The sequence below is a fragment of the Bos grunniens genome, chromosome 20 (assembly GCF_055505025.1).
Source record: "Bos grunniens cultivar Pamir isolate PY7600 chromosome 20, Bosgru_T2T1.0, whole genome shotgun sequence".
Lineage (NCBI taxonomy): Eukaryota > Metazoa > Chordata > Mammalia > Artiodactyla > Bovidae > Bos > Bos grunniens.
The window spans coordinates 58,457,126-58,475,890 of NC_141184.1; the positions used below are offsets into that span (position 1 = coordinate 58,457,126).

At 36.1% G+C, this 18,765-nt stretch overlaps 1 protein-coding gene across 5 annotated transcripts in view; it reads left to right on the forward strand.

The window, feature by feature from the left end:
* The window catches only part of SREK1 (splicing regulatory glutamic acid and lysine rich protein 1), a 50,710-nt gene that overhangs the window by 25,914 nt on the left and 6,031 nt on the right, over positions 1-18,765 (forward strand). For all 5 annotated transcript variants that reach the window (XM_086362004.1, XM_086362003.1, XM_086362001.1 and 2 more), the window contains 7 exons: positions 199-363; positions 509-687; positions 1,745-1,875; positions 2,747-2,861; positions 8,780-8,899; positions 9,263-9,649; positions 13,872-13,967. In XM_086362004.1, the coding sequence (XP_086218130.1) occupies positions 199-363; positions 509-687; positions 1,745-1,875; positions 2,747-2,861; positions 8,780-8,899; positions 9,263-9,649; positions 13,872-13,967 (1,193 nt within the window). The remainder of the gene's footprint in view (positions 1-198; positions 364-508; positions 688-1,744; positions 1,876-2,746; positions 2,862-8,779; positions 8,900-9,262; positions 9,650-13,871; positions 13,968-18,765) is intronic.

Sequence of the window (18,765 nt, forward strand, 5' to 3'; positions counted from 1 at the left end):
GAGAGGCTGGTAATGTTTCTTTGTTTGCTTGTTTTGTTTTTTAAGTGAACTTTTATTGGAGTGTTGTTTCTTTATAATGTGTTTCTACTGAACAGTAAAATGAACCAGCTATATGTATACATTATCCCCTCTTTGGATTTCTTGATAATGGTAATTTTGACACTAACAGAAAATACCTGCTATGTTTATTTTTTATAGCTGGGCGTTTCCCTTAGCAGTTTGGGAGCTATACCAGCAGCAGCCCTAGACCCCAACATTGCAACCCTTGGAGAGATACCACAGCCACCACTGATGGGGAATGTGGATCCTTCTAAAATTGATGAAATTAGGAGAACAGTCTATGTTGGCAATTTGAATTCCCAGGTAACTAATAGAAGAAGAAATCGAGTGTTGGGACCTTTTATCTTTTCCCCTTTCTTAAAAATCATATCAGTTGGTAAAGTAATATTTACCAGATTTTTTTTTAAGAAGAATATACTTTATTAAAACTGTTACTTTGTTTCTTCAGACAACCACAGCTGATCAGCTACTTGAATTTTTTAAACAAGTTGGAGAAGTGAAGTTTGTTCGGATGGCAGGTGATGAGACTCAGCCAACTCGGTTTGCTTTTGTGGAATTTGCAGACCAAAATTCTGTACCAAGGGCCCTTGCTTTTAATGGAGTTATGTTTGGAGACAGGCCACTGAAGTAAGAAACACTAAACAAAGAAATTTTAATGATTCTGAAAAATTTTTAAGTGTTTTTTATGTAATTGTTTTTTTTTTCTTTTTAATAGTAATTGGCAATTTGTGGAAAGGAAGACTGTGTTAAGTATAAATGAAACACATGAGATATTTACCATTTTAGCTTTTAAAGTCGCATTTGAAGACATGTTACTTTCTAGTTTATAAGGTCTAGTTTAATACTACCATATTTATACCATACATATTGATTGTAGCTCTTTTTCCATAGGCTTTAACAAGTCAGGTTAGTTTTGCATTATTATGATAGACTAATGGGCAGTCTAACATATGACTTGAATTTACAGTAATATAGAAATAGAATTTTGGTAAATCCAGAATCTCAGAAATGTTTAAAAATTAAACATTTTAAGGCTTGCTTGCATTCTTGTTTGCAAAGTGAAAAATTGATAGAACCTTTTAGATACTCAAGACCAGAAATTCTATTTCATGTAGATTATTGAGGTGACAGTTTTATTTGAATTCTGTAGATAACGATCTTAACTATGCAGTTTGGTCAGGAGTCTGCTATTAGAGGATAAGAAATGATGTTCTTAGTGAATGCTTGTCTTTTCACCATGCTAAAGTGAGACACACCAAATTCATTTATGTGCCTCAGAGAAACCACTCTTAGCCATGAAGGGAGAGTTATTTATAATCTAAGAATAGAAATGACTCATTTTAATACTGGTGTTACCATTTTAATGTATTTTAATTCTAAGCTGTGTGGTAAAGCTGTTGTCCTGGTCTGTTGAGGTTGTCAAAGAAGTTAGCTAGGGTTCAGTTTTTCTTTTTATTTTTCCCCTTGCTTTTGCCTTTGTTAGCAAGAGATGATGGCAGATGGAAATGAGATGAATCATGGTTTTGAGGTTGGTTTTGGTTATTCTATATTTAGCTATATTATTCTTCATGTGCTTTTGAGATGTCCTCAGATTTGTAAATATGTGTACCTTATAAGCAGTTAATTGTTTCAGGTTTTGTAAAATATGGTGTGTATTTGTGATATGCTAATATTTTTAATTTAGAATAAATCACTCCAACAATGCAATAGTAAAACCCCCTGAGATGACACCTCAGGCTGCAGCTAAGGAGTTAGAAGAAGTAATGAAGCGAGTACGAGAGGCTCAGTCCTTTATCTCAGCAGCTATCGAACCAGGTAAGGCCACAGCGTTGTTACATAGGTCATAGTTGATGATCATAGACTCTTAGAACTGAAAGGAATTTTAGAAATTATCTGTTCAGTCCCTTCATTTTACAATAAGAAGACTGAAACTCAAAGTGTAAGTGACTTAACTAGCACCAAAGGTTGAAGAACTATTTAGCACAAATGTCTTTTTCCATGATACTGAATTGAGGTACATTAGCTTGAGTTAAATCAGTTCTTTATATTTTAATAGCAAAATCAGTGTACAGAACTGATTTGCTTAAAGCAAAGTATAAATATTATTTGTGAGACTAAAGACAAGAATAAATATATTTTAAATGTTACAATTAAGCAGATTTCATTTTTCCTTCAAAGTTTTAATTTTAAAAATAGACAACAGAGACCACAATTTAGGAAAAATAGAGACTATTTTAGCAAGGTAAAGGAACATCTCTTCAATCTTTTGTGTTGCTAACTATAAAAATCCAACCTAAAAATGTCTAGATGGTTTACATTTGAGCAAATTTTCAAATTAGCGCTCAGAACTTAAACTTCAATTCTAGGAAAATAAATGGAAAAAGGATTTAAAATCACTGTCATAGGAATTACAGACATGTTATAATCGTACATTATGGCAGCAACAAAATACTACGAACAGCTGTTTATAATCATCTGGTTTATATGTACTGCTGCAGGGTGGCTGCACTCAACGAGTTTATGCAATGACTTTCTTGGATGTTTCTGAAGGATAATTGCACAGGAGGAGGATGTACAGAGAGTAGGCCCCTTGCACTATATGTGGTACATTCCACTTGTGCCTGATTATTAACTGGGATCTTTAATTGTTCTGAGCTTACACTGCAAAGTGGTTTTTTCCTCCCAGAGTCTGGAAAGAGCAATGAAAGAAAAGGCGGTCGATCTCGTTCCCACACTCGTTCAAAATCCAGGTCTAGCTCAAAATCCCGTTCTCGAAGGAAAAGGTCGCAGTCAAAACACAGGTGAGAATTTCTGCTGTCATATTTTTAATGTTTGTTTGTTTTTGTATTTACCATGGTTAAGATTTTCTTGAGTTTTTGTCCAAGTTTCAGAGTTTAGAAATTTCACTGGTATTCATCAGAAACAATGGTTACTATTAGATGTTGCTTTAATTACAGCAGTATACTTAAGAATGAAGTTTTATCTAGTAAATACATACTTTCAACTAATTTTTAGTTTTAGAAGTTGGTTTTTTATCTTAAGGTGTTCTGTTCTTGACTTTTCTAAGAATTAACTAGTGTAAAGAATTGGCAGAAATTTTTCTTTCTTCAGGTTGGGAAAAGGGAACATATGGTGCTGAAAGTGCTGGTAAAGTTGCATTTTTGTTCCCCAAAAGGTCTGGGAAGTACTACCCCAGATCTAGATTTCAAGTAGTTGCCTTTCTCTAGTACTCTGCATCAAATGAAGTCCTTTAAGCCTTTGTACTCTTGGTGATAGAGCTGCCTCCACCCACTTTGGGACCTGAAACATAGGAGTAACTTGCAGTTCTAATGGCACCTATTGTATTGTGCTTCAACTTTGTTTCTATTCTTTTGTTTTTTTAATTTAATTTAATTTTATTTTATTTTTAAACTTTACATAATTGTATTAATTTTGCCAAATATCAAAATGAATCCACCACAGGTATACATGTGTTCCCCATCCTGAACCCTCCTCCCTCCTCCCTCCCCATACCATCCCTCTGGGTCGTCCCAGTGCACTAGCCCCAAGCATCCAGTATCGTGCATCGAACCTGGACTGGCATCTCGTTTCATACATGATATTTTACATGTTTCAATGCCATTCTCCCAAATCTTCCCACCCTCTCCCTCTGCAACAGAGTCCATAAGACTGTTCTATACATCAGTGTTTCTTTTGCTGTCTCGTACACAGGGTTATTATTACCATCTTTCTAAATTCCATATATATGCGTTAGTATACTGTATTGGTGTTTTTCCTTCTGGCTTACTTCACTCTGTATAATAGGTTCCAGTTTCATCCACCTCATTAGAACTGTTTTCTATTCTGTTTATCTTATTTTTGAGCATGGCTCTCTCATTTTAATGTTCTTTTAAAAATATGTTGTGTGTGGTGCAAAGGGGATCTCAAAATATAAACTTGATTGAAAGTAACCTAAGAATCAGGTCGAACATGGTAAGTTTTATTGTCTTCTTTAAGATGAGGAGGGAGCTGTTACTGAAATGTGAAAATGGATACAGTGGATCCTAATTGTATGTATATGTACATACATATTCATACTCTCTGAAGAGAAGACATAGAAAAGAGTGTGTGTGCATGTTTGTTGGGAGTATTAGGGAAGGAGGATTTCAGGGGAGGGCAAAAAGGGCCAGTATGTTCTTTGTTTAACTTCATCAGCAAGCTCAGTTTAGTCTTAATTTCCTGTGCTAATCAAGGAGTTGAGGCAATGGGATAGGAAAATATGATATTCTTTTTTAAAATTTATTTCTTATTGAAGTGTAGTTGGATTACAGGGTTGTGTTGATTACTTCTGGACAGCTGAAGTGACTCAGTTATACGTATATGTACATTCTTTTTCATGTGGTTTGTCACAGGATGTTGAATATAGTTTCCTGTGCTCTACGGTAGGACCTTGTTTATCCATTCTAGACATACCAGTTTGCATCTGCTAATCCCAAACTACCATTCCTGCCCTCTCCCACCCCCTTTCCCTTGGCAACCACCATACTGTTCTCTGTGTCCCTGATTTTATTTCTGTTTTTCATAGATAGGTTCGTTTTTATCATATTTTAGATTCCACGTGTAAGTGTTATTGTATGGTATTTGTTTTTCTCTTTCTGACTTACCTCACACAGAACGGTGATCTCTAATTGCAGATATTCTTAATTAGACTAGTAAACTATACTTTTAGCTGTACTGGTATATACTTCCCTATTATTATTAGATTGCAAAACTCCTTTTAGAATATGGTTTTACTCTTTATCCAAGGCTGTACAGTAAGGCAAGTTCATGTCTAAGAGAAGGAAATTGTTTCATGTATGAGGAAGAAGGCAGTGTAGCAGAAACTCAGTGGTACTAGGTTATGGATATTTCTATAGGTCAACAGAGTGGTAAAAGTAAAGGAGATCAAGAAAGTATAGGAGTGAGTGAAAGAGTAATAACTTTCTGAGGAAGAAAAAGACCAGTGACTTGACTCTTAAATTGTGTTAATAGAGCCATACTGTTAATAGAGCCATATTCCATATCTGTTAATGGTATTCTGTAGCTGGAAAAAAGCAGAACTTAATGATTAATATCATTATTTTCTTGATAATTTCTGTGAAGTTTTCTCTGTTGGGACATATAATTTATCTATTTTAAGGTTTTTACTCTTAACATTTTAAGTGTATTTGGATATTTTCCCCTTCCAAGGGTTAGAAATTTGTTAATTATTTTTATTCATGGGAGTTTCATGGAGGTCTGTCTAATGATACAGAGTGAGAAATTAATTGTTCTTGGCTGGCTCACATGCAGACATGCCTCATTTTGTTATACTCGGCTTTATTATGCTTTCACAGATATTGTTGTTTTTAACAAATTGAAAGTTTGTGGCAGTCCTGCATTGTCAGATGATGATCAGCATTTTTTTAGCAATTAAATGTTGTTGGCCAAAAAGTTCATTCAGGTTTTTTGTAAGATGTTAGGGAAGGACCTGAATGAACTTTCTGGCCAACACATTTTAAATTAAGGTATGTACTTTTTTTTTGGTAACACAGTGCTGCTGCACACTTAATACACTACACTGTAGAGTAAATATAACTTGTATATGCACTGGGAAGCCAAAAAGTTCCTTGGACTTGCTTTATTGTGATGTTCCTTTTGTTGCTGTGGTCTGGAACCTGACCCACAATATTTCTTGAGGTACGCCTGTATGTCTTTTTTATCAGCATATACTGTTCTTATACAAGAAGCCTTTACTAAAATCTTAAAGAAATGCAAAAGAGGATGAATTTTGTTGAAAAAAAGGTTCCTCAACCAAAAACATTGGACTTAAGGAACTCCCTCCCCCTCTCCACTGTGGGAAATGCCATACATTTCGTGGTTCCTCTCTCCTTCTAGTGGGATTGGGCACCTTCAGCTCTTTATCTGGCCCAGTAGACCTAGCCAAGAGTGGAGGTTGCAGGATCCCCTTTCTCGAAGGCCCATCTTTTTCTACCTTGGAGAAGGCAATGGCACTCCACTCCAGTACTCTTGCCTGGCAAATCCCATGGATGGAGGAGCCTGGTAGGCTGCAGTCCATGGGGTCACTAGGAGTTGGACACAACTGAGTGACTTCACGTTCACTTTTCACTTTCATGTATTGGAGAAGGAAATGGCAACCCACTCCAGTGTTCTTGCCTGGAGAATCCCAGGGACGGGGGAGCCTGGTGGGCTGCCGTCTATGGAGTCGCACAGAGTCGGACACGACTGAAGCGACTTAGCAGCAGCAGCAGTGTTGTAATACTTCTAGGACCTTCCCCTGATCTTCTCCCTATTCCTCTCTTCTCTCTGTAGGAGGGAGTAAGGAGTTATTTGTTATTGTCTTGGCTAGAACTGGGAAGATGTGTTTCCACTCTGTCCAAATTTTTATTGTTTTTTTTTTTTCATAGGGTCAGGGTTAGAAAAGGTGGGTAGTACTCTATTGTAAAGTTATAACTTTTACAGACCAGCATAGGAACTGTAAGACATTTTATAATATTTTAATGGGAAGCAACTGACTTACAAATGAACTTTGATGCAACATCATGGTAAGTTGCCCTTTATTTACAATTTAACCTGTAAGTGCAATTTTGTACATTTATGCTAAAATGAGAACTGCTAATGATGGCTCACATCTTTATCTTTGATTGGAGTAGTCTTGCTCTTGACTTACAGCTTTTAGCTTTCCTAATCAGAATACTTAAAGGCAACTAGTGGGTGACATAGACATGAAATCTTTATTGTCAAAATTAAAATACAGTAATTACTCTTGAGCAGTGAGTTTCAAACTCTGAGTACCCACAGTGTAAAGTGGGAAGCCAAGCGGTCATTGCTTTTTTGTGTTTTGCTTTGCTTTTGTTTCTTTTTTTGTTTGTTTGTTTTGGTGAGTGCTTTTTTATTATTAACTTTTATTTGTTAGGGCTATGGTTAATTTTTATTAAGAGTTTCTTAATTAAGACTGGAAAGCGCTATTTGAGGAAAACAAAATTATTATTATTTTTTTTTAGCAAAGTTAACAGGACTGTTAAGTACATAGAGGCAAAGGCCCTTTAAAACATTACCCTTATGTGGATGGCTGTAAATGGACTTAAAAACGTTGTAAGTTTGGCAGTTTTTCTCTAGTAGCTACTACTTGACCCTAGTGTCCCATAGGTTATTGGTGATAAAGATTTCAACTCACTAATAGTTATTTTCTTAGATTAAAATGTGGTATGAAGATAAATGAGATGGTTAGATAGGATCACTGACTCAACTAACATGAATTTGAGCAAACTTCAGGAGATAGTGAAGGACAGGGAAGCCTGGCGTGCTTTCCTGTGTCACGAGGAGTTGGACACAACTTAGGGACCGAATAGCGTAAAGATAAAAGTTTAATTTTTAAAGCCATGTAATAGATGAATGATCTAGTTGAAAATTAACTGTTGGAAAACAAATTTTAGCTAACTGAAAAATGTGTTTTATGAACAAGATTTTATTTTTAATTGAGGATTGTTTGTAGATTTTTTTGGTTTCATAGCATTCTACAAGCATTTAACTATATGTATTTCTTCTATAAACTTGTTTTAACTTAATTCATGAAAATATTACTATCAAGATGAGTCTTAATTATGTAAGGCATCCTTATAGAAGTTCATTTTACCTTCTTGGAATAATTTTTCATTAATGTTAATTGTTGATGATGATGTAGATATTGAGAGTAGGAGTTTTAACCATTTATTCTGCACCAGGAACGGTTAGTTTTCCATACATCATCTGTTCTAACCATCATGGCAGTCATAAGAGGTGTAGGTATGATTTTTACTCCAGTTTTTAGATGAAGAAACTCAGGCTTAGAGAGGTTAAGTGATTAACCAGAGTTCTCTCAGCTGTTGTGTGGCAGAACTGAGTGTCAGAGCCAGATTGTCTGTCTCCAAAACCAGTGAGTCTCATCACTTGTTGTATGCATTCAGTTTTGTCATATTTTAATGAATAGTTCCTAGCATACCTCAATATGAAAAATGTCACTTATATATGCTATTTAGTTGGGAGAAGAGCCTAGAGAATTTTAGAATTGGAAGAACAGTTATTTTTCCTCCAAGAATTCTAGTAATAATGGTTTCTTTTAATACTTCTGTATATGTAATTATAAAATCAGGGCCTTTGCAAATTGAGTATTTGATTATATTTAGCGTTCACTCATGAGTAAGGTGTTTGGTCTCCTGTCACACTAGCACCATCGTTAGTACTGTGCTTTCTTACACATTCTTCTTAGTATGTGTTATGACAAACAACACACAGCTGTTTATAGAAACCATTGAACCATATAACCACCACTCCCTGTCAAGATAAGGTGTAACCACAAGCAGTCATATTACATGCAAGTCAGGAGTTAAAGACAATTTATGATATGGAAATATGGACCAAGAGAAATCATCTGTACTAATTGAAGCATGTAGTACTTAGCAAAGGAAAGTCACACCTGAAACCATCAGCTTGTCTGACGTAGGAAATAGCTTAACTTCTTTCTCTATTTCTGTCTTTGTATTCTGGGCAATAAACTGGTAAAGTTTCCAATAAATTATGTCAGATAAGCTATCTGAAGTGTTATGTAAAGAGAGTTTAAAAATACTGATAAATACTGTCAAGTTTGGTTTTAAAATTCTCCCATTTGAAATTGAAATTCTGAGACTAAGTTTTGATACTCTAACAATTTGTCTTTCTTTAGGAGTAGATCCCACAATAGATCACGTTCAAGACAAAAAGATAGACGTAGATCTAAGAGTCCTCATAAAAAACGCTCTAAATCAAGGGAGAGGCGAAAGTCAAGGAGTCGCTCACGTTCACGGTGAGTTTTTTGAATTTAAGGGTAGTTTTCTCATGACCTCATTTGTTAAAAATCTGTTGTAGTTTAAAATTTGAATGAAAGAAATTGAACTTTTTTTTGATCGTTTATGTAATAATTTAATGTCGATTGTCATTGATTTGAATCTGATGGTTAGTATGACTTATGAGATTTCCAGACTACTTAATTCAGCCTGGTAATTGTTTCATTTAGCTTCATGTACGTAGAAAGTATGTAGACATTTGTATGTAATCTCTTTTAGCTGTTATCAGTTGTTTTGATAATTGTTGAGGACACAATGAGGTCCTTTTTGGGGAGTAGAATTGTTTTAGTTGTGAATTTATTTATTTATTTTTATTTTTAAAGGGACAAAAGAAAAGATACCCGAGAAAAAATCAAGGAAAAGGAAAGAGTGAAAGAAAAAGATAGAGAAAAGGAAAGGGAAAAAGAAAGAGACAGGGAAAAGGAACGTGAAAAAGAAAAGGAACGGGGTAAAAACAAAGATAAAGACCGAGATAAAGAACGGGAAAAGGACCGAGATAAAGACAAGGACAAAGAGAAGGACAAAGAGAGAGAGCGGGACAAAGACCATGAAAAGGAACGAGACAAAGAAAAGGAGAAGGAACAAGACAAAGAAAAGGAACGAGAAAAGGACAGATCCAAAGAGATAGATGAGAAAAGAAAGAAGGATAAAAAGTCCAGAACACCACCCAGAAGTTACAATGCATCAAGAAGATCTCGTAGTTCCAGCAGGTTTGATAATGCTTCACCTTTCTACCAAGAGGCTCATTGATGACAGTTTTCAGTGAGAGGGAAAATATTGTTATACATGGAATCAGTAAAATAATGGTAGAACATTTCTCTAGCAGAGGGATTGCTACAGTATTGAATCAGTGAGGAGGAAGAGATAATATTGGGCACAGTTTTTGGAAAAGTTAGCTGTCCTTTGTAATCCACTGCTGTAACCTGGCGGTGGTGCAGTGACTGCTGTCGCTGTTGCTTATTATTTTCTTGGAGGGTGGGATGGCAGGGGCAAGCTTTTTATTTCTGACTTGGTTTTATGTGGAATAGTTGACTGCTTATTAGGCTTCTATATTTCTTTGGAATGAGTAGTAAATTTAATATGTAAAATTATTTTTAAGGTTGCAGTATTAGTCTTTTTTGTCATCTAAGTTCATTTTTACTGCTCTATTTGTTGAATGTGTGATGTTTAAATTTTGGTTTTCATTTCTTTGTTAAAGATTTGCTTTTTTCTTAGAACTCTTTATTAATAGGTGCACTGCCATCAGGGCTTCCCAGGTGGCACTGATGGTAAAGAACCCACCTGCCAATGCAGACGACATAGGAGACACGGGTTTGATCCCTGGGTTGGGGACATCCCCTGGAGGAGAGCATGGCAGCCTACTCCAGTATGCTTGCCTGGATATCCCATGGACAGAGGAGCTTGGCGGGCTACAGTCCAGAGGGTTGCAAAGAGTCAGATGTGACGCAAATACACACACACACACACACACACACACACACACACACACTCACTCTCTCTCTCTCTCTCTCTCCTCCCCCCCAGAGGGTTGCAAAGAGCCAGATGTGAAGCACGCACGCACGCGCACACACACACAGACTCACACACACACACACACACACACACACACACACTCCGCAGAGGGTTGCAAAGAGTCAGATGTGACTGAAGCAAGCACGCACGCGCGCGCGCACGCACATGCGCGCGCACGCACACACAGACTGCCACCAGGTGGCAGCAGGTTGCCATAGTAACAGCAGCAAACAAGGACCTTCCTTAATTCAGGATTATCTCAACCTGTATCCATTGCTTCAGATGATATTGTGACTATAAACAAATGGAAGTTCCTAAGTTGTGTTAAAAACTGTATCTTAAAAATACCTCAAAACATATTTTAGCAAATTTTAAAGATATTTTTGAAAGGTTTTTCATAGAGAATAATTTGAGACTGGCATGTGCATTTCCTAATGTTTTTGCTTTCTGTTTTAATAGCTTATTCTTAATGCTAGTCTTTGGTTACTTAATTGAAGATAATTTCTAGCATTTATTGAGTGCTTTACCATATGCCAGATTTTGTGTTTCAGCAGAGTTTTTCATGACTAATCTTATTTAATTGTCACAGTAAGCCTGTGAGAAGACTGTTATCATGGTTTTAAAACATGAGAAACCAAAGCTCAGGAAATTTTCCATCTGCTCTGCACTTCAGTTAGAAGTGTAGTAGTACAGTAGCTCTTTCTCTTTTTTAGTGATTGTTTAAATGAAGACTCTCACTAGTACTTGGTACTGGCTTTTTCAAAAATGCCTCAGAAGTATAAAGTTGAAAGCAGCAGTATATGTTAAAATGGAACTTCAAATCAGTAGATCTCTGCTGTATTTCAGCACATTGAAACAACCTGAATAATTTCCCTCATTTGCTGTGGGTGTCGGTTAAGCCTTGCGGTGTCTTTACTGCAGTTGTTTTATTGGTTGTGTTTCGCACATTCTTTGATGTTTATGTTTAGACAGTGCCTTTCACAACACCAAGTAGCGTCCTGATTCTTTTCAACTTCATTTGAATTTACTTTTTCTGATGACTTCAAAATGTTTAATTTTTTCATGGACTATTTTAAGTTGCTTGATACTTAAGAAAGTGTGGATAGTCATATTCAGTCCTTAGATAACCTCTGGGGCCTGGAGAATAAATGCTGACTGATGCTGGTTCAGTCTTTTGAAATGATTCATGCTTTCAGAAGAACTTAGTGAAGAGTTAAAATTTCTTTTAGCAGTTTTCTTCCTTTCAAGTGCTCTGATTTGTTTAGTGAATAGGAAACCTGTTAACTGCTCAGAAAAATAGTCGACTTGATGTTTTTATTTCCAACATTGTCTTCTGAGCTATGTTTTTTAAAGAAAAAATTTTGATATTTAAGAACTTTTAGTGCTTGAAATTACAGTCAGTAAGGATGAGACCAACAAAGGGAAAGAGAAGAAATTTATTGAGCACCTACTGTGCACCACACATTAGACTTGGTACGTTACAGATGTTATCCTAATCCTCATAACAGCACGGTGAGACCAGAGTTGTTATTTATCCATTTATCCATTGGAAAAACTAAGACTCAGATTAAGTACTGTGACCCCAGTCGTGCAGCTGGTTAAGTGTGAAACTAAAATTTAAAGGTCAGCCTATTTAACTCCAGTCTGCATACTAGTGCTGATAGCTCCCTTCTCAACTAACTGATTATTCTGGATTGCTGTGTCTCAAGCCTGGCTCTCCTTACCACTAACTGGCAGTTACTAGATGTCCACCCACACACAGTGTTCCTGAAATACAAGTAAAGAGTTACACTGATGAAGAGGGAGCCATTTTGTATAAAATGGGATACACTGGCATTCTCACACTATGAAAAAAGTTACTTCTGGGGTGTGAGGTGGGGGAAGGGGTGCTGCTCCAGAATGGTATTGATTGCATGGAATGATGTCATCCAATTTCCACAGTAGGAAGTATAATTTTGAGGTGACTTGGAGATAAAATTAGGTAATGGAGGCAAGAACCTTAGGTAGAGCAGAAATTGATTTGTGTTCTCAAAGTTCTTGAACTCTTTCAGTCTTCACATCTACTGTGTATACCACATGTAAGCATTGTCTAGTTTTTTATTTTATAGATGAAAAAAGTACACAAAATATTTCATTAGCCTAGAATCAATTTACTGACATATAAGGGAACTTGAAGTCTAGAGCATTTGGTTGTTTCAGTTCTGTGGCCACTTATTATCAAAGCTTCTTGTGAGATAGATCATTGGCTGCATTAGTCATTTAAGAAATAAATCCTCATACCTCATCACCTGAATAGACATCTTGCAGTTCATTGTTTCTAAGTTGACCACTCTTACAAATGACATAATTTGTTAGATAGCCTCACTGACTCAGTGGACGTGAATTTGAGCAAACTCCAGGAGATACTGAAGGACAGGGAAGTCTGGTGTGCTACAGTCCATGGGGTTGCAAAGTGTTAGACATGACTTAGTGACTGAACACACACATAAAATTATTATTAAAAGTATGTGTCATTCAGTAATATTTTAAGCAAAATAGTTTTTAATAAAAAAGTTTTTAATAATCTTGTTAATCTATTTAATAATTATTTTTTACTTCATCATATTTAAACCCCAGTTTTTAAGTAATTTCCTTATATCTGAGTAACTTGTGTGCTTAATTTTAAATGACTAGAACAACAATAATGAAGTGGTAGGTGGTTGAGGGGGTAAAAGCAGTTTATCTGTGAAGCGAACTAATGTAAATACTCCTTAAAGAGGCATTCTGCACACTCGGGTTTAGAAAGGCTGTATGTTGCAAGCCTATTTATCTTTCACTTCTTGAAAAGGGCCTATTAACTTGTTAAGAAAAAATAATCCACAGTGGGGCAGCAAGGAGCTAGATGCATGACAGAGGATCTGGACAGCAACATGCTTTAGGTGTTGAGGAAGAAAATATGTTAAATGTAAGAGAGAATATGAAACATCCATTAATATTTTTTCTGCTCTAGAAATTCCTGTCCAAATAAATCACACGTAAAGGAGATCATCTTTTTATTTATTTATTTATTTATTTATTTAACTTCACAACATTGCATTGGTTTTGCCACATATCAGAATGAATCCGCCACAGGCATACATGCGTTCCCCATCCTGAACCCTCCTCCCTCCTCCCTCCCCATGCTTGGGGCTGGTGCACTAGGAGATCATCTTTTTAACATGAAATCTTAAGAGATGTTTTCGCTTGTCTGTTGAATTTATGGTTCATCATTTGACCTGTACTAAAATTAGATAATAGAATATTTTCATGAAAGACATTAGTTTAAACTGACCTTTAAAGAATACTCTTCACTTGAGAGCATTCCAGACCCTTTTGCTTTTGTGTATTTGAATTAATCTTCCTGAAGTTACTGGTTTTTAAAATGACATTCTTGACTTTCAGGGAAAGGCGTAGGAGGAGGAGCAGGAGTTCTTCCAGGTCACCAAGAACATCAAAAACCATAAAAAGGAAATCTTCTAGGTCTCCATCCCCCAGGAGGTAGGTTGAAAACATGTTCTAGAACTGAGGAGGAAGCAGGGGGGGTTTTTCTCTTCAGTCTGTTATTTTTATAAGTTTATATTTTGAGTGAGTAACATGTAATATATTAGTTTGGTTTAGAAATCTGGAGAATACAAAAAGTTATGAATAGATCTTAACTTCCATGATATGTGCACCTATCCTGTCCCCACAAGTAACGACTTTATTAGTTTTTTGGTATATCCTTCCAGTTTTGTATATAGGAGCAGATGAGAATATATAATGTTTTTTTTCATGTTCTACAAAAGGTAGTGCAAAATGTACACTGTTGTACAGTTGCTTTTGTCACTTAACTACCAGAAGAACTTTGTGTATTCATCAGAGTGATGCTCATCCCTTTTCACAACTGCATGGTCTTCCGTTGTGTGTTATGAAACCAGCCTACAGTAACTGAATAGGTTCTCTTAATTTTCTTTTTATAAATTACGTAAGTCTGTAATGAATAGCTTTGGATTTACATAATTTTGTAGTGTGCCAGTGTCAACTTGAAAAAGTGCACAATGTGAGAGTTGTGAGTTAAGTTTTGTTTGGGGCAACGTGAGGACTGCAGCCGGGGAGACAGCACCTCGGATAGCGCTGAGAGACTGCTCCAAAGAGGCGGGGAGGAGGACAGAATATATGTGACTTTGGTAAAGGGAGAGTGCATGCAATCAAGCACGTTTATTTTTACTTTTTTAGAAAGTTTCTGCTGGTCTGGTGAAATTTCTGCTAGTCACAAGAAACAGTCGTCACCATGAAGGGCTTCAGTGCTTTTCTAGATAGGAGTAGATGTAAGAATTGGGCTCATAAAATCGGCTCCTGAAAATACCTTACTCTGTGAAGATCTGTCGTGTCCATTTTCCCGGAGCACAGAGTGCTTCATTTCTGCTCTCCACCCTGGGCTTCCTCAGAGGGTGTTGGAGGGCAGCGGCTGCAGCAGCACGCGATCTAATCCTTGTAGAGGTAGATGGCAAGCACCCCTGGCACGTGCCAGTCCGTGGATGACACCAGTATGCAGAGACAGTTTCTGTAAATGGTATTGGTGGGCCAGGGGGTGAGTGTTGTTGTGGTTTGAGAGATACTTCCTTCTGTGTTGTCCTTCATAAAGGTTGGTGGCAGCTTGCGCTTTAACCAGCTGCGTTTGAGATGCTTATTTCCCTGTAGCTCCTGCAGATTGTTTCCAAAGTTGTGGATTTTGGTCTATCTGAGAGATGAGAAATGGTACCAGTATAAAGTTATTTTCAGTGCATTTTTCTTAAGAGTGAAGGTGACCATCTCTTCATATATTTGAAGGCCATTTGTATTTCCTTTTCTATGAATTGTATACATTGCGCATTTTTTATGGGCTCTCTTTTTATTTTTTCTATTTTCAGGAATTCTTTCTATATTGTGGAGATGATTCTTCAGTGACTTGGTTTCAAGTATTATTCCTAGTTTGTCATTTCTTGGAAATTGTTTATGAGACTTAATTTTATAGAGATTTTTGACTTACGTAGTTTAATTCCTCAAGTTTTTTTCTTTTGTGACTTTTCCATTTTGAGTCTTACAGGTAGAAGAGTCTTGGCTATTCCAAGATTATAGTAAAATTCCTTCATTGCTTCTTTTTTGTACTTTTATACTTTTAATTTTTGCATTTACATCTTTGATCTATTGGTTTTTCCTTGTTTGCAGTATGGCACATGGATACGATTTTATTTTTCCAAATGCTTCTTTATTTTCCAATATCATTAAAAACCCAATTTCCTTAACACTTACCCCGTGTTTCCTTTGCCATATACTGAATTTTCCTGTTTGTCTTGGAGTCTGTTTCTGGGCCTTATGCGGTATTGGATTGGCTTGACTGATGATTGTGTACCAGTAGTGCCCCATGCTTTTAATTATATGGATTGTATAATATTTTTAAATATTCAGTAAGGTCTTTATTTCCCCAGGTGGTACAGTTGGTAAAGAATCTGCCTGCCAGTGCAGGAGACATAAGAGACGTGGGTTCCATCCCTGGGTTGGGAAAATCCCTTAGAGTAGGAAATGGCAGTCCACTCCAGTATTCTTGCCTGGAGAATCCCATGGACAGAAGAACCTGGTGGGCTACAGTCTATGGGGTTACAAAGAGTTGGATACAACTGAGCACGTGCACACACGCGCGCACACACACACAAACACACTTTTCCATACCTCTCATTTCTCTTTTTTTGAGCTTTCTTGATCATGCTTGTGTGTTTATTTTTCTGCTTGACCTTAAGAGTTAGTTTGACTGTGTTCTAGAAGTAAAACCTACTGATAATTTGTGTTATAGTATGATTAAATTTATTAATGGGGAAATTGATGAATAGATTTATTAATAAATAAAACTTTATGAAGGTGAGTCTTTCTATCCAGGAACATGGCCTACTTACTCAGGCCATCCTTAGTGTTTTTCATGAATGTTTCAGTGTTTATTTCAAACAGATTTTATGCATTTTCAAGGTCTAATTTTAGATATATGTTGCTTTTTTGTTCTTGTAAATGAAGTCTTTCATTATGTCATATAATTGGAGATTAGGTTTATACATAGGAAGGTTAGTGATTTCTGTATATATATTTTTTCATCCCACTATCTTCCTAATGGGTCATAATTTTTCACTTGGTTTTCCAGGTAGAGAAAAGAGGAATTTATAAAAAGTTTTGCCCAGGGTAGAAGGAACATGCTTCCCAGCAGAGATCTTTTGTTTATTTGTTTGTGGGTTATTATTTTTAGATGAGAATAAAAGGAAGGTGTGGGATATTGAGGAGGTGGGGCAGATTTTTAAAAAATACTTTGCTCACGAAAGTAAAACCTTTTATCAACTGTAAACTCAAATTAAACAAAAAGATATATTTAGAACATTTCACCTCCTTCCAGATTCCTTCTACTTTAACATCCACTTTCTATAAGTGATAAATTGTTTTATCCTTCCTTGTGTTTCTTTTTTGCAAAATTAAGCAGATACATGTATTTAAATTTTTCCTTTTCTTCCAAAAGACAACATTGACAATATATGCTGTGTGTGTGTGTCTGTATGTGGTCAGCAACTCTACCCAACCTCAGTTCCATTTTGACTTAAAATTTGTTAAATTGAAGAAGTAATTTACATAACATAAAATTCACCCTTTTAAATGTGCATTTCAGTGATGTTTAGTAATTTTTGTTGCATTTTTCTCAAAAGAGTTCACAGTTTTGTGCAGCCATCACTGCTAGTTCCAGAAAATTTCTTTCAGTTTAGAAGAAAGCCTGTACCCATTAGCAGTTACTCTCCATGGCTCCAGACAGCCACTAATCTACTTCTTGTCTCTGGATTGCCTATTATGGCCGTTTCATATAGACTCACAGTATGTGTGGTTTTGTATCTGACTTCTTTGAATGTAATGTTTTCAAGGTTCATACATATTACAGTATGAATCAGTACTTCATTCCTTTTTAATGGATGAGTAATATTCCAATAAATGGGTAAAACCAGGTTTTGTTATTTAACCATTCATTAGTTGATGGACGTTTAGTATTATTCCTGGGTTTTTCGCTGTTGTAAATAATGCTGCTGTGAGCATTTGTGTGCAGGTATTTATTTATTTATTTATGGCTGCACTGGTCGGCTTTGCTTTGCTTGGGCTTCCTCTAGTTGGAGAGAGTGGGAGCTGCTCTCTGTTGCGGTGCACGGGCTTCTCATTGTGGTGGCTTCTCTTGTTGTGGGCACAGGCTCTAGGTATGCAGGCTTCAGCAGTTGCAGCATGCAGTCTCAGCAGTGGTGGCACATGGGCTTAGTTGCTTCACGGCGTGTAGAATCTTCCCGGATGAGGGATCAAAGCCACGTCCCCTGCACTGGCAGGCAAATTCTTACCCACTGTATCACCAACAAAAGTTCTGCTTACTGTAGTTTTGTAATAAGTTTTAACATCAGGAACTGTCTTCCGATTTTGTTGTTAAAGGTGGTTTTGGCTATTTGATGTCCCTGGAGATTCTATATGATTTTTAGGATGGGCTTTTTTCTATTTCTGCTAACAATGCCAATGCGATTTAGATGGGGATTGCATTGAATTTGTAGATCACGTTGAATACGATTGTTACCTTAACTCTATTTTAAGTCTTCTGATTCAAGAACATGGGGTGTGTTTCCATTTTATTTATGCATTTATTTCTTTTGGCAAATTTTTTGCCCTTTTGGTTAAATACATTGCTAAGGAATCTTGATCTTTTTGCAGTTGTTTCCTTGACTTTTAAGAGTTATATGTAAAGATAAACATATATACATAAGTATGTTGTAAATATATTTTTCTTGGTTTGTCATTTTTCTTTTGAATATGCTAGCAGTGTTTTTTTGCTTTGCTTTGCAAAAGTTTATGTAGGCATACGTATGAATCTTTTATTGTACTTGGAATTTTAGTTATGGTTCAAAAATCTTCCCTTTCATTCAAGTTTGAGAGAAATTCACTTACATTTTCTTGTAGTACTTGTATTATTTCATTAAAAAAATTTAGGTCTCTAATCCATTTGGATTTATTTATGTGAATGAGATACGGACCCACTTTTATCATTTTCTGAATAATAATCCAATTGTTCCCAGGTCTTTATCTTTTCCCCTATGATTTGAGATGCTTTATTGAATTTTCACATGTACTTGGATCTGTTTCTTAAGTGTTTTTGTTTGTTTGCCTGGTCTTAGTGTTTATTTTAAAGCTACTGATAATTAAGACAAAGAATTCTGTATTAGGGTTAATTATTTTGAGTTGAAGATGTCTTGTTACGCTTCTGATGTGAAGTGCATCATTT